The 16,848-nt window shown below is 43.3% G+C and overlaps 1 protein-coding gene across 1 annotated transcript; it reads right to left on the bottom strand.

Annotated features, from left to right (window-relative positions):
- Nucleotides 1-1,048: 1,048 nt before the first annotated feature.
- Nucleotides 1,049-15,180, bottom strand: LOC308336270 (tartrate-resistant acid phosphatase type 5-like). The gene is made up of 6 exons (XM_080793581.1): nt 15,040-15,180; nt 14,061-14,251; nt 11,220-11,347; nt 8,011-8,202; nt 2,064-2,211; nt 1,049-1,381 (listed from the first exon to the last, which is right to left on the bottom strand). Exons 1-6 carry the CDS (start codon nt 15,104-15,106, stop codon nt 1,136-1,138), a joined length of 972 nt encoding a protein of 323 aa, XP_080649707.1. The 5' UTR covers nt 15,107-15,180; the 3' UTR covers nt 1,049-1,135.
- Nucleotides 15,181-16,848: the final 1,668 nt, after the last annotated feature.

The raw sequence follows: 16,848 nt of genomic DNA, 5'->3' as shown, positions 1-16,848 counted from the left end.
GAAATATCTATATCCATTATTAATTGATGTATTAAGTAGCCATGTAATAAGCGGGATAATGTCTGCCTATAGGTGGTCATTGTCAGGGTATAATTCACCTTCAGGGGGGTTAAAACCCCGTCGGTGAATTATCTGCATAGTGAGCACTTTCTACTTTTGGTCATTCGAGTGCATTCCGATGCCAATTATTTTGTACTCTTAATGAAGTTCATTTTGCATTCCGGGACTTTTACTTGCAATGGAGTATATAATAGTTCTACATTGCAGTATTGCTATACTTTTACTTAAGTAAAACATTCGAGTACTTTTCCCACTACTGGTGACCAGTGAGATGATTCACATAATACGGTGTTCCCTGAGGAAAAAAAGTCTTTGATGTTTGGCGAGAATCCTCAGGGCTGCCAACGTTGGACTGTGAGAATCCAATTTCCCTTTTTCTTCCTCCTTTTTTTCAGGGGGACTTCCCAAGCGGTGTAGGTACTGTACTGTACTGTACTGTACTTGCACGGTGATATTGTAGACCTGAGAATACTTGTACTGCATGTGTGTGTTAGACTGAGAGACATACAGTACACACATGGCACCACTAAAGAAAATCAACATATCTTTGCTTCTACTTCTGAGGGGCCACTGGCACAAAATCCATTGCGTTCAGTGTTGTCCAACAATATCTCAGAGTCACTGGTGGACACTGGGGGGGTGCGTTATCTCTTCCCCCGTCATCAGTGCCCATATACCCGTGGCGGGGTTGTCGAAAGGGCCTTTCTGTGTGGAGTTTGCATGTTCTCCCCGTGTCCCCTACGGTAGGCATATACCCTCACAAAAAACATGCAGTAATCCTGGTCTCTAAACTGCCTCCCCCCCTGGCCAGTCGGGAGGCGCCTAATGGAGGGGAAAGGAACTGGTTGGAATAACGTGTTCCTTCCACAAGGCTACATCCAAACCGGGTGAAACTCCCCTCCGTCAGGTGAAAAAAGAAGTGGCTTGGACTCCTCATGCATTGAGTGAAGCATGAGGTCAGTCCGTTGCCGCCACCCAGGTTGGCATAGGGAGTGTAAGAGCCCAGAATTATTAGATAATTGACACGATTACGAAATTGTGGGATAAAAAAAAAGATTAACAAAATAACAATATCTCAGAAGAGGCTCCGCTTGGCCAGCTGTGCCTGGTAGACACACTTGCCGTCGGTCTGCAGGAAGCTGACGGTCATCTGCCGCTCCGTGACCTCGAAGTAGGCCAGTCCTCCGGACGCCGTGCGGTTGGCCGGGCTGGAGTAGCGCTGCCAGGAGCGCGGGACGGCGTCCGCGTGGCGGCTGGACGGGTCGCTGACCACGCCGCACCCGCTCACCACGTACGAGCTCCCATCGTCCTCCTGGATGAACTGTGGGGAGGGGGAGCGGTTATATTATACGGCAGGGGGTTTTAAACCAGTTTGGGCAGGCAGGAACCCCTTTTGGTGTTTTATTATAGCATTATATGTTATGCATTGAAAATGTGGCCCAAATGTTTGAGTATATTCTTTCAGAACTAACGTTTTTAACTCAAATATTTGCTTCTTTTATGTGAAGGAACCCCAAACTTAGATTTGGCCGCGACCCCAATCTGAAAAAAAAAAGATTTGAGTTAAAAAACATTCGCTCTGAAAGAATATATATTCAAAGATTTGCATTTTCAAGCTTTTTCAAATAATAGTGGATCTACAAGCTCGTGGCACGGTAGGCCACGGTGTGCAAGGCGCAAGTTTCTAGTTTCACTCTGTCGCTGTCAAAACAGAAGCCGAGTTCAACGCACGGAATGCAGCTACACTGAGATGATGAGATCTCAAGAGTTAAGGGGGTCCGTGCAAATATAACATTTGAGAACCACTAGTACTAGTCGGACTCCTAATAATTATGTCAGTGTCGTAATAAATAATTGCCGTACATATCTCCAAAACTGGTGGGTCAAACTGAACTACCAATACGTCAATTTGAAGCTATGAGTCCCTGCTTTCATATGACATGAAAAAAAGTCCAATGGCAGTCTCAGTCAACACACACACACACACACACACACACACACACCTGCAGGTCGTGGTCGTGGCCACTCAGGTAGACGGTGACGGCGTACTTCTTCAGCATTGGCCTGAGGCGCTCCACCAGGCAGCGGGTCGGACCGTGGTGACCGATGGACCACACGGGGTAGTGTCCGGCCACCACCACGTACTGGGACCTGTTGTTGAGCACATTGTTGTTGTCACCTTTTAGCCCATTCTGACCTGAGATAAGATTCTAAAAAAAATGTCTATTACATCCTGACAGTTTCATTATTAACCCATTCTGACCCGAGATCAGATTCTAAAAAATGTCTATTACATCCTGACAGTTTCATTATTAACCCATTCTGACCTGAGATCAGATTCTAAAAAATGTCTATTACATCCTGACAGTTTCATTATTAACCCATTCTGACCCGAGATCAGATTCTAAAAGTGTCTTCGATTTTTTCAAAAATAGCAGACCTACAAGCTCGTAGCGCGCTACGAGCTTGTAGATCTGCTATTTTTCAATAGCTAAATTAGAACATAAGGCCAACACAAAAAGGGGTTCCCGCCCAAAATGGGTTAATCCTGGTCTCTAAATTTCCTCCCCCTGGCCAGCCGGGGCGCCTGATGGAGGGGAAAGGAACTGGTCGGAATAACGTGTTCCTTCCACGCACTACGTCCGGCCAGGGAACCCCCCCCCCCCGCCAGGTGAAAATAAGTGGCTTGGACTCCTCATGCATACAAGGAAGCATGAGGCCAGTCATGCCCAGGATTACATTAGATGATTAGATAATTGACACTGGGTGATAAAATGGGTTGCAAAATCGTCGGATCAATTTATTTTAGGGGAAAAAAAAGAAAACCCAGCTCGATCACACCCAGCCCAAATTACAAGCTCACAACGTGTCGATGTAGATCGGCTAGTTGAACTTATTTAAAAGATTTTTAAAAGTTGTAAAAAATGGCAAATAAGTTTAGGAATACGGGGTAATTAGGGGCAAGATATAGCCCTCAGTCTTTTGAACAACACAGCATTTAGCTTTAGTCCCATTTAGTCATCTGAAGTCGTTTCTTGTTTCTTAAGTCAAGAAAATCAGCAACATAGTTGAAATACTTGATTATACCCGATTACCAATGTCATGATTACTGATAACAATTAGCCAACATATTATATGATTACAATTACAAAGGGTGTCAAGGGCACCCGCTGGCCTAGAGGTCCAGGCGCATGCCACATATAGGCTCTAGCCCAGCGGTGGGCAACTGGCAGCCCTGGGGCCACATGCGGCCCCCACCTTCACTTAATATCCCGCAGGTTAATATCAGAATACTGATATAGTATTGATCTCAGCTGTTGCAATTCCAAACATGCAAACATGACCTGCTTTAATTATACTTAACGACTAGTATTAGTAGTATTGTCTTTTTGTGTACAATTTGTATTTAGTTCATAAAGTTATCATAACTAAAACTATAAATCCATTTTAAAATCAATGAAAAGGTTACTTTTCAGGATTCTAATTTTGATCTACAAGCTCAAAGCGCATCGCGCTGCGACGCGTTTTGAGCTTGTAGATCGGCTATCTTTGCTACGACAGTAATATGCAATGCGGCCCTCTGGAGTGAGTGTGGAACTATAGTGGCCCTCTGGAGTGAGTGTGGAACTATAGTGGCCCTCTGGAGTGAGTGTGGAACTATAGTGGCTCTCTCCCATCGTCACAGTTGCCCACCCCTGCTCTAGCCTGACAGCGCGTCGCATGTTCGAGTCTCGCTCATGATGACCTTTGCAGACAGACATGCATGTATCTCCCCTTCTCTCTCTCCCTTGTCCATCTTCAATTGTAACTATCAAAAAGGCAAAGAGCCCAAAATAAATCTTAAAAAAAAACCCAAAGGGTGTCAAAGCCAGCCTTCAACCGGTTCTCAGGCTTATAATATGTCAGCAGTACAGATTTTGTTTTAGGCCATAAAACCGGTTCCATAATCCAGATAGATAACATTGTTACACACTCAGGTCCAACACAACACACCGCACTGGAGACGTGTTGTGTTACTGTTGGCACACACACACACACACACACACACACACACACACACACACACACACACACACACACACACACACACACACACACACACACACACACACACTCTCTCTCTGTGCCTCGTCCGTTTCACACAGCAGGCGGAAGAACACCGTGCGTTCTGCGTAAACGTTGTGCCTGTGTGGGTCCGTTTGTCCGTGACTCCAGTTTGGTGAAACCACAAACACAAGGATTACCGCTGTGCTAAATGACTAAGTACTGACCCCCGGATTACATTCTTTCACGCTCGAGAGGGAAAGAAAGCAAAGAACTGCTGGTTAGAATCTGCAACCAAGAACGCGATAGATTCTAGGTTATTTTTGAGTGGTGCAACCACTCAAAAAGCAATGTCCCTATATGTCCTAACCCAGGGCCCTATAATGTGGCCCTCAGGTTAATGTCAGAATACTGATATAATATTGGTTTCAGCTGTTTACAATTCCACAACATGCAAACATGACCCGCTTTAATTACTTCAGTCTAAATGAGTAGCTCAATGCTCAACACAAGTACAATTAAGGAGTTAACAGGCATTTGAAATTACATTAAAATGTTAGTTTTCAGGATTCCAATAAAAAAATTGCAAGATTTCAATTCGAATATAGCAAAGAATTGCTGATCTACAAGCTCAAAACGCATCGTTTTGAGCTTGTAGATCGGCTATTTTTGCTACGACAGTAATACAGTATATGGCCCTAGGCCTAGGGAGTGAGTGTGGAAATATAGTGGCCCTCTCCATCGTTAAAGTTGCCCACCTATGTCCTAACCTATGTGTCTATGTCCCGGTGTTTAGAGTATACCAATAGGGGGTGCTGTTGCTGTCGATTCAGGAAGTTTCTGAAACACTTGCATGTGACATTCCAATGATTCCTGTGAGCTGTGACGCTCTCATGATGAAGTATTGGGTGTGTAAAGAAGACCCTTGGCTTTACTGTGCAAACCACGAATCATGATCAGGTGTGACATTTAGCTAAAAGGTGTCGTATTAGATGGTGGAGGTGAACTACAGTATGTGAGCCAACACTTTTAACTACAATTTCAATGCATTGTTGATTGGGCATATTTCTTTAAAACATTTTTTTTTTATTACATTGTATTTGCTAAAATAGCAGCTCTACAAGCTCACACAATGTATCACAATGCATTGTGAGCTTGTCTATGCTCTGCCCGCATTCAGCTATGGCCGCTTGTGTGGGGGGGACAGGTTGAAATTAGGACAGGAATGAGAGCCAAGTGTGGCGCTGGGACAGCAAGCATTGTTCCTGCATGCTCCCTGTCTAACAGGGTGTGTTCTCCAATATCAGATTTCAGAAAAAAGAAGAATAAACATGCACACTCATCTGCTCCAATACCAGGAATACGTCATATTATACGTCATAAACATCCAATATCTCCAACTGATTTTGTTTTGTCCACATAAAACCCTTTATTTCCTTCTTCTGCATGGATGTGATGGCCATTAAGAGTCAATAACCCCAACTACAGTATCAGTTTGAGTGAATGTAGAATTATGTGCTGGATGTTATTTGTATGTGAGGGGGCTTCATTTAACGTACTTTTATATAAATATTTAATTTGAAAAGACACACTTATGCCAGTGTGCCAGTGACCACCCTCCCCTGTGCCAATGTTGGCACCGGTGCCTACGGTTGCCTAACCCCTGTCTTATAGACCACATTAGAGCTGGTGTGCTGACATGTCAGTGTTGTCAAGGTACCAACCACCACACGGAAAACAAAGCTCACATTGTTACCGACTCCTCCTCATTAAGTTTGGCTCCGATTCTAATCCCCCAAACGATGCGGCTTCTCATCGACAGATGACAGGTGAACATTCCAGATACTGGAATGCATGCATTGTTTATTCCACCAGCATCGCTCCCTGGTGAAGCACAACGTTACAGTTGACTCTAACTTCAGCAGAGGTGTAGATGACTGAAGAGTTATGAAATGCAATGTCCAATAATTGAACTACTTTGGCTTTTAACGACTTGAGCCCCATGTGTTTTGTGGTATATGATGAATAGCGGAAATAGCTCCCTGTGTGTAGATCTGCTATTCTTTCACATTTGAGTTTGTAAAATATATACAGTATAATATTTTCGATTATTGCACTATAAGGCAGGAAATGGGTCAGGTGTTGAGAGGAGGATGTGGATGAGTGGGTGTGAACTGTGAAGTTAATAACGGTGAAGTTGAGAAAGCGTGCTTGAGAGACACTCTCTCTACATACAACCACACGTTTAAACGAAGCGTAAGCTATAAATCATCACATATTGGCATGATGAAACCGTGTGCTGTAGATCAAAAACTTCAAAGAACACCAAAAAGGCTTGCTGGGAAGGAGGCCATATATTTAGGAGGGGGGGGGGGGGGGGGGGTATTTAGCATAGTTCTCATAGCTGTGTCTTGCATGGTAGTTCTCATAGCCTTTTTTTTAAAGGGTCACGCAATCATCCATAACTCTAACTAACTATAGCCCATTGCGTTAGGCCTAACCCTTATTTTTTTTCTTTTACGGCAGTAAACTTAATACAGGGACAATTACCATTAAGTATGAGTAAAGTAAATGGAACTTTAACAAGCACGACTTTAGTGCATTAGGCTATCTCCCTGGCTGGCACACTGCTGGCCTCAATTAACTCATCATCATTCTGTCCTGTAAAGGCTGCCATCTTCTGCTGACTCTGGGAACTGCAGCAAGTATGGGGTTCACACACTTTTCAGGTCGAGACCCAAAAAGAGAGAGGTTTGCCCGGGACTCAAACGAGTGAAAATAGCAGATCTACAAGCGCACAACGCATCGTGTCGCACCGCACTGTGCGCTTGTAGATCTGCTATTTCTTCTTAATTTGTTTTTTGTAAAATCATTAAAAGATATATATATATAAATATAAAAAAATATAGCCCGATATGGATAAAATAGATTTTTACTCGAGTCGTAAACCATAAAAACTGACCCACATTGACCCCCAGTCCCCCACAGACACTGTTATTGGTCCGTCAGTCATTAGACAACCTACCTCAAACCCTAAGCATAACCGCAAGCACAGGAGCAGCGCATGTTCGACCGCATGTCTGAGGCTTCGTACACACATGTCAGACGAACATGCTCTGTGCTGTCCGTGTTTCATGGCCGACCTCAATGCTTTTCCAATGGAAGTCACGTGGTTTGACCAAACAGTTATGTGTGATGGGGGGAAGGGGGGCAATCAAACACAAGTGTTCGGTCAATCCACGTTGACTTCCATTGGAAAAGCATTGGGGCGGCCATGAAACACAGGCAGAGCACAGCACAGTTGTTCTTTGTGTGTGTACGAAGCCGGACCGTTGTCGGACTATAATGCCCTGTCGGAATCACCACCGGATCCCCACTGTACGTGCGGTATAATTAAGCAGATGTGACTTCTATGCCTTGGAATGTAGTCACATCTGCTTTTGGCAAACAGTGGACTAAAACCATCCATCCAAGCCTGTCTCCATACATTACACAGCTACAGATAATGCCAGATAATGTCATTCCAAGATTAGATGTATATGCCTCTCTCCAAAAAGCATCGGTGTGTGTGTGTGTGTGTGTGTGTGTGTGTGCAGATAATGCGGGAGTTCAGCAGTCATTTCAAGATTAGATTTATATGCCTCTCTCCAAAAGGCATCTGTCAAATGAAAAGAAAACGTTGGCACACCTATATCTAACATAACATGTTTCCCTCCAAATTCAATTCAAATTCAAACTATTCAAACTAAATATTATATCAGTGCTTATGTGTTGGGCCTGGATAGTGTGTAGTGCTGCTAATTTAACGTCATAATGCACGCCTGCAGTGTATCAATGTTCTGATATTAACCTGAGGGCCACATTAAGTGAAGGTGGGGGCCGCCAGTTGCCCATGTGTGATCTAACCTGCTGTTTTCCAGTGTCTCTCCGATCCATCTCCACTGCCTCTCGGCTGCGTCAGCGTCCTGCGGTCCTTCAGGTTGAAGCTCATCGTAGGTGTTGCCGCACAGCGTCACGGTGTCAATCATCAGGACGGCCAGCGTCACGTTGGTGTGCGGAACGCTGAACAGCAGGTCGTAGTAGAGGGCTGGGTAGTTCCTATACCAAGCAGAACACATGTAGGTTTATCTACAGTAGAGGGCTGGGTAGTTCCTATACCAAGCAGAACACATGTAGGTTTATCTACAGTAGAGGGCTGGGTAGTTCCTATACCAAGCAGAACACATGTAGGTTTATCTACAGTAGAGGGCTGGGTAGTTCCTATACCAAGCAGAACACATGTAGGTTTATCTACAGTAGAGGGCTGGGTAGTTCCTATACCAAGCAGAACACATGTAGGTTTATCTACAGTAGAGGGCTGGGTAGTTCCTACCAAGCAGAACACATGTAGGTTTATTTACAGTAGAGGGCTGGGTAGTTCCTATACCAAGCAGAACACATGTAGGTTTATCTACAGTAGAGGGCTGGGTAGTTCCTATACCAAGCAGAACACATGTAGGTTTATCTACAGTAGAGGGCTGGGTAGTTCCTACCAAGCAGAACACATGTAGGTTTATTTACAGTAGAGGGCTGGGTAGTTCCTAAACCAAGCAGAACACATGTAGGTTTATCTACAGTAGAGGGCTGGGTAGTTCCTATACCAAGCAGAACACATGTAGGTTTATCTACAGTAGAGGGCTGGGTAGTTCCTACCAAGCAGAACACATGTAGGTTTATTTACAGTAGAGGGCTGGGTAGTTCCTATACCAAGCAGAACACATGTAGGTTTATCTACAGTAGAGGGCTGGGTAGTTCCTACCAAGCAGAACACATGTAGGTTTATTTACAGTAGAGGGCTGGGTAGTTCCTATACCAAGCAGAACACATGTAGGTTTATTTACAGTAGAGGGCTGGGTAGTTCCTATACCAAGCAGAACACATGTAGGTTTATCTACAGTAGAGGGCTGGGTAGTTCCTATACCAAGCAGAACACATGTAGGTTTATCTACAGTAGAGGGCTGGGTAGTTCCTATACCAAGCAGAACACATGTAGGTTTATCTACAGTAGAGGGCTGTGTAGTTCCTATACCAAGCAGAACACATGTAGGTTTATTTACAGTAGAGGGCTGGGTAGTTCCTACCAAGCAGAACACATGTAGGTTTATCTACAGTAGAGGGCTGTGTAGTTCCTAAACCAAGCAGAACACATGTAGGTTTATCTACAGTAGAGGGCTGGGTAGTTCCTACCAAGCAGAACACATGTAGGTTTATCTACAGTAGAGGGCTGTGTAGTTCCTAAACCAAGCAGAACACATGTAGGTTTATCTACAGTAGAGGGCTGGGTAGTTCCTAAACCAAGCAGAACACATGTAGGTTTATCTACAGTAGAGGGCTGGGTAGTTCCTACCAAGCAGAACACATGTAGGTTTATCTACAGTAGAGGGCTGGGTAGTTCCTATACCAAGCAGAACACATGTAGGTTTAGTTATAATAGTAAGAGGGCTGGGTAGTTCCTATACCAAGCAGAACACATGTAGGTTTATTTACAGTAGAGGGCTGGGTAGTTCCTACCAAGCAGAACACATGTAGGTTTATTTACAGTAGAGGGCTGGGTAGTTCCTACCAAGCAGAACACATGTAGGTTTATCTACAGTAGAGGGCTGGGTAGTTCCTATACCAAGCAGAACACATGTAGGTTTATCTACAGTAGAGGGCTGGGTAGTTCCTATACCAAGCAGAACACATGTAGGTTTATTTACAGTAGAGGGCTGGGTAGTTCCTATACCAAGCAGAACACATGTAGGTTTATTTACAGTAGAGGGCTGGGTAGTTCCTATACCAAGCAGAACACATGTAGGTTTATCTACAGTAGAGGGCTGGGTAGTTCCTATACCAAGCAGAACACATGTAGGTTTATCTACAGTAGAGGGCTGGGTAGTTCCTAAACCAAGCAGAACACATGTAGGTTTATCTACAGTAGAGGGCTGGGTAGTTCCTACCAAGCAGAACACATGTAGGTTTATCTACAGTAGAGGGCTGGGTAGTTCCTATACCAAGCAGAACACATGTAGGTTTATCTACAGTAGAGGGCTGGGTAGTTCCTATACCAAGCAGAACACATGTAGGTTTATCTACAGTAGAGGGCTGTGTAGTTCCTAAACCAAGCAGAACACATGTAGGTTTATCTACAGTAGAGGGCTGGGTAGTTCCTATACCAAGCAGAACACATGTAGGTTTATCTACAGTAGGGCTGGGTAGTTCCTACCAAGCAGAACACATGTAGGTTTATTTACAGTAGAGGGCTGGGTAGTTCCTACCGAGCAAAGCACATGTAGGTTTATTTACAGTAGAGGGCTGGGTAGTTCCTACCGAGCAAAGCACGTGTAGGTTTATTTACAGTAGAGGGCTAGGTAGTTCCTACAGTACCAAGCAAAACACATATAGGTTTATTTACAGCGCTGCGTTGTGAGCTTGTAGATCTGCTATTTTCACTGCTACTTAAACAATATTGTTTTCTAATTTACGGAATAATTTTTTCAAGAAATAACTTAACTTGGCATTAATTCATGAAAAAGTTCCTACCAAGCAAAACTTGTAGGTTTAGTTATAGTAGTAGAGCGCTGGGTAGTTCCTAGTAAGAAATCACATTAGTTACAAGGGTTCCCCAAACCAACTAATCATATTTTTTGAACTGGGGACCCTGACAAGCATTAGGCAGCATCGCATACACATTAGTTTGACTCCAGTTCCACGGATCACTATTGTGAAAATAGCCAAACCACAAGCTCAAAATGGTGTGAGCTTGTACATCTGCTATTTTTATTCATGCTTTTTTTAATATCATAAACTTTGGAACTTCGGAAAGTTTTGAATAATTTAGATTATTTTTTTACATAGCTTGACATAGCTTTTGGAACTTCGGAAAGTTTTGAATAATCTAGATTTTTTTTTTTTTTTACATAGCTTACACATACATCTTCTCTTCTGGGGGTCCCTGGCACAAAACCTTTTTCAGATGGGTGTGTCCTTGTCGGCACGGAAAAGTGTAAGAACTACTGGGTTTAAAGCACATACAGTTCAAATAGTGCCTAAGAGTTCAAATAGTGACAAATAAACAAAATAAACAAAATATGTACCATCTGTGCGATCTGTCGGAGTAGGCGATCTGTGCAGAGATGTTGCCTCGGTGGTCGTGGTTCCCTCCGACCAGGTGCCAGGGGACGTCGACCAGCGACGGGTGATAGAAAACGTCCTCAAATGTTTGCTGTTTTGGAGGAAACATGAGTTAACCCATTTAGGCCCGACGTCAAAATAAGAACAATCGTTCGTTCTGAAAGAATATATGTTGAAAAAGATTTGTGCTGCATTTTTGCGATTTTTCGAAAATAGCAGACCGACAAGCTCGTAGCACGCCACTCGGTGGCGCGCTACGAGCTTGTAGATCTGCAATTTTTACATAACATAATGCTTGTTTGATTGAGGCAAATACCTCATTATATTTGCACACAGACAAACCAGTAGCTTGACATGAACGCAGAATACACACATTTATCGATAGATAGAAGTGTAGCGATATTGAATGGGAAAAGTAATTAAACCCCTCTGTTGATTTTTTTTTCTTCTTGAAATTGCTAAATACAACGCAGAAGTACTTAGTACTATTGATACAATCAATGTTGCATTGCAAAACGATGCAAAATCGATACAAAATCGATACAGATTAGTTGCATTCGAAAACGATAAGATACGATACAAAGTCACTGTTGCCGTTTACATTGCGATGTACTTCTATTCTTGAAATAAAAAATCGATGCAGTTACTATAGAGTTACACCCCGGCCTATAATACACTAAAGGAGACTTATTTCTTGCAAATACTATAAACTACATTGTAATAGTAGAAAAAAAGGAGCAACTAAAACAAAAAGAGACATGCAACGACATAAGTAAAAGCAATGCAAAAAAGGTGTGTCTTAAGGTTTAGTTTAAAAAATGTCCACAGATTCTATATCACCAAAATGTGGAATGCCCTACCAACAGCAATCAAAAAGTGTGTGACCCTAACCTGTCTGCAATTTGCAAATGGAACTACAGTCTTCGAAATCAATCAATCAATCAATCAATCAATCAATCAATGAGACAGTGGTGGAAAGTAGCCAAGCACATTCACCTGATTGCCTTTCACAATTGTATTTTTTATATTGTGGTACTGCTATTTTTACTCAAACTAGCCTACTTTTAAGCTTCCATCATGGCTCAGAGGTCAGAACATGGACTCATGTCGACATAAAAGTGATTCTAGTTTCACAGTCACTTTTCCTGCCACCAGGGGGCGGTGGTTCCACTGGATTGGAAGGCTCTCTCTCTTCTCTCTGGCCTCAGGGTGAAATCAGTAGAATGACCAAACATGCCCCGATTGCCCTCTGTGAACTTGTTATCGACCTCTGTCTCAGCAACACAACTTGTCCAACTGCCACAAATGTTGCATCACGCACTATCCCAACAGACCACATTCTCTAGATAACATTATGCCAGGTATTTCATTTCTGCTTTGTACTATATAGTGCCGAGGGCTTTGGGAGTTCCAAATTGCTAATTCTCTTTTCACAACAGCTGCCAAGCGCTGACCACTGACGAGATACAAAGAGATAAGGTTGACGGCTTGATGACTCTCCAACTTGCAACCTCCTATACCTCCATTATTCTAGATACTGTTTGCACCACGTCTGTCAGTTACTGTTCCTTCTGTCTTGCTTAATTCTGCACCAGTCAGACCTCAACTCGCAGTTTCACTGTACAAGCTGTCTTTTAGACAAGCATACATTATACAATGTGACTTATTGCGCAAAAAGTGTCGGCATAATAGGCTACGCTACAGTAGTAGTGTCACACAACATGATCGGTCATATCTAGTTATCTGATGACTGGGGGGGGGGGGGGGGGGGGGGCGGTATGAATGAAATGGGTCTGAATGACTTTGATTGAAAAGCTTTTAATACAAATAGTTCCAAAAATAATCTAAATGTAAGGTTGCAAGTAGGCCTTTGTGTTTATCGGTGTTGCGATGATGAGGGGGTACTTGGAAATATTTATCCCCTCCAAGGGTATAGGTTACCTGGGACAAAACAGGTCTGAGAACCGCCAGTGCACAATACGCAGTGGTGGACAAGGTACTTCAAGTCAAAGTATAAATAGCCTACCCCTGGTCAAATAGGCTACTAGTCAAGTCAAAGTATAAATAGCCTACCCCTGGTCAAATAGGCTACTAGTCCACTAGTCAATAGTCAGCCCAGCTCCATATCCAGTCATCAGTGATATCAAAACGTTACTATTGTAACTCTCTCCTTACTAGCCTGCCCGCATGTGCACTTAAGCCTCTCCAATTGATCCAGAATGCCTCAAGCACGCTTGGTCTTCAACCAGCCAAAATTCTCACATGTCTACAAAACTCTGACGCTGGCCTTCAAAGTAACCAAAAAGGTATGGCACCCCCATATCTTCAAAGTCTGGTCAAACTCTTATCGCGGCACTATGAGCTTGTAGATCTGCTATTTTTCAATAGCTAAAGTATGACATGATGCTTAAAAACACCAAAGGGGCAGACCTTCTGGTGCGCTCATATGCTTTGCTCTGTCTCCAGTCATGTCTGTTTCTCAGTATTGTTCACTTCCCATTGTTGTCGACGCTCTGTTGTTTTTGTCTGTCTCTACTTGTATTTTATTTCCTTGTTTTATGGTGAATGATTGTAAATGCATGTGAAGTTGTTTGTGTGTATGAGTGTATAATAATATATATTCTGTGAAAGTATGAAACAGCTGAGGTTGAGGTAAAAAAGTAGTTGTAAGACATATGTATGCTTATAATTCTGTGAAGTTGCCTAAACTGAAATAAAAACGAAATTTAAAATAAAATAAAAACACCAAAAGGGGTTCCCGTCCTGAACGGGTCAGGGGTGTGTGTGTGTGTGTGTGAACTAGCCTTGAAGCGCGGGTCGTCCACGTCCTTCACCCCGTTGTAGTAGAAGTGGTCTCCCAGGCTCAGCACCAGGTCCAGGCCCGGGTTCTGGGCCAGCCACGCGGCCTCCGCCGCCACCGCCTTCTCTTGGGGCGTGTAGAAGGGAGGGAACGGAAAGCCGCCCCAGTCCCCCAGACCAATGAAACGCAGCGGTACTGGGAAAACAAAAAGAAATACACGTTTTTGTCGTTGTGGGGACATTAACCGGAAGTTTACAGAATGCATTGGGCTCGTGCGAGTACATGAACCATGTGACCCAGGCTGTTTTTTCTGCCCCCTCAATGTCGTAACTCTGTCTTACTCTATGGCTCTGGTGGTCTGGCAGACACCTCTTATCTCCATATTCAAACTTTTCTTTTTGAGTGGTTGCAACCGCTCCAAGGAACAGCAATGTCCGTGTTCACCTATGTGTTGGTTCACCTAAATACTTATCGTAGGTCAACTCTCATCATACATATAGGTATCCATTATGCAGAATGTCCCTTTTCAAGTTTTCAGACGTTATAAAAATCTTTTGAAAATAGCAGATGCACATTGTGAGCTTGTATGCAGATCGGCTATTCAGCTATAGGGCTGAAGTGGTTGGTTAATGTATGTTTTTTGTAATAATCTAAAGTAACTAGTAGGTCAAGTTTTCAAATAAATGCAGTGGAGTAAGTAGTGCAACATTTGCCTCTGAGATGTAGAGGAGTAGAAGTCTTTGTTGAGGTCCTTCAAACAACATATTTTCAAATGAGGGTAAAAGTACTAAACGCATTACATATATTTTCGGGGTCCTTGACATTAATTAGTCTCAGAACCACTGACATAGAAACGTATGTTTTTAAAGAAAACTGTCATGATTTAGATTAGAAGACATTTGTAGAATCTGCTCTATCAGTCCTATATGGGTTAAGTAAATGCAATTTAGTTACATTCCACCAAGTGTGTTCACAGCTCTTACCTTGTTCCAGGAAGTGGCCAAGATGCAGTGCGGCCTGGAAGCAGCACACAAACAGCACGGCGTTCATCCTGTCTCTCAATCTGTAATTTTCTTCACACCACAGTTCATGGCGCGTGCCATTAGGAGAGCAGAGAGAGAACACCAGACAGACACGCTCAACTTGGCCTATTTTCTATAGTTCCGTTATCATAAAGCCGTTGTTACTTTTTGTGGTTTGTAATTATATAGGCAGCTTCCCCATTTTGTTGCCTCATGTGTGAGGGCGACGACAGCTTCCCCATTTTGTTGCCTCATGTGTGAGGGCGACGACTGACGACGTCAGCTGATCAGCCGACGCTTGTTAACAGTATCTACGCTCAATAAACAAAGAGCGACGCTCAGACATGTTTTTAAGTCATGATAACAATAGGAGGTCCTTTGGCATGTTGTTCAGTGACATGACGGGTTACATTCCATTAGGTCTGCCTTTTCTCTTTTGACACACATTTTTTAAAGATACCCATGTTGACGAAAAACTGCCTGGTATCGCATAGTGTTTAAGTGAAATAATATATATGACATGCCATTTCCAAAGCACGATAGAGTTTTGGCATCGTGCCATTTTTTAACACAACAATCTACAATTTCAAGAGTATAAAGCCGACCGTTAACTTTACAGATTTGTAATTGCTGGAACCTCTCGTCTTTTACAGCAAACTTTCCGCCACCTCCTGAACACACGTCTCTCTCAACGTTTCTTTTAGCCACAGCATACAGACAGTAAAAACTCATTGGAGTTATTAGGGGTGGAAAGTTGTGAGCACATGAGGACCATATACAGTACATGTACTGTATGACCTTTGACCTGGCTGCGCTCGTGTGCTAATAACCAGGGCCGGGCCAGTCACCTGCTGGGGCAAAGGTAAACACTAAGTTACTCATCTAATTCTTAAGCCTGGTTTGTACTTATACGATGAACACTGTCAGTAAAGCTCAAGGAATCATTAAAGGACCACTTCACTTTTCAACCAATCTTCATAGAATTTGTCCTCAAGTAATGATCATGATAAAATGGCAAATTAAAAAAAGAATTAGACCCGTCTGAAGTGAGTGATGCTGTACTGCACTTGTGCTGTACTGTACAAGCCTGTGTGTGTTAGGCTGTGCAACAGTGACAATTGGTGGTGCACAAACGCCATGTTCATGCTCGGACACAGCCAGGGACAAGGGACACAAACACACAATCACACACATAGCTGTCTGTTCAGTATTTAAGTCAGACGTCATTTTGTAGTGCCAAGTTACGTCCGGGTCCAAGTGGCACCGGCTCCCGTCCGCATCTCATTGTAAATAGAATATCTAAACGCGTGAATCCTTTTAATAGTATTCCGTGTGGGGCAGACGGCCTGTCACAGCCAGATTTGGGAGAGCAGCAGCTTTGTTGTTGCATAGAAAGCGCTAAAATTTGACTTTCGTGGTTGTTTTCGTCTCAGATTTAGTCCGACGGAGCGTCACAGTATAACTCTATGGGGACACAAAGGTAGGACACGGAAGTATCTCAGGAGGGGGCGCTCACGTCACGGCTAAAATACTGAATAGGAGTGGTTGCACCACTCAAAAACCTATTTAAAAAAAAAAATTGCCTAACGCTGATGTCACTGGTGGACAGGTTTCTGAACTGCCAGGATCAATTATATGAACATAGGTTGAAAAGTGGTCCTTTACGGATTCAAGCCATCCCGACCGGGGACAGTTTGAGATGATGCCGCATTGGAAAACGGTTTTGCAGTCAAAGCCACTGGAAATAGACTGCAAAAAAAGCTTCTTTCC

Source organism: Protomyctophum bolini (genome assembly GCF_963924005.1).
Source record: "Protomyctophum bolini genome assembly, chromosome: 21".
Taxonomy (NCBI): domain Eukaryota; kingdom Metazoa; phylum Chordata; class Actinopteri; order Myctophiformes; family Myctophidae; genus Protomyctophum; species Protomyctophum bolini.
Note: the sequence above shows the minus strand (reverse complement) of the source record. Positions and strands in the feature narration are given on the sequence as shown.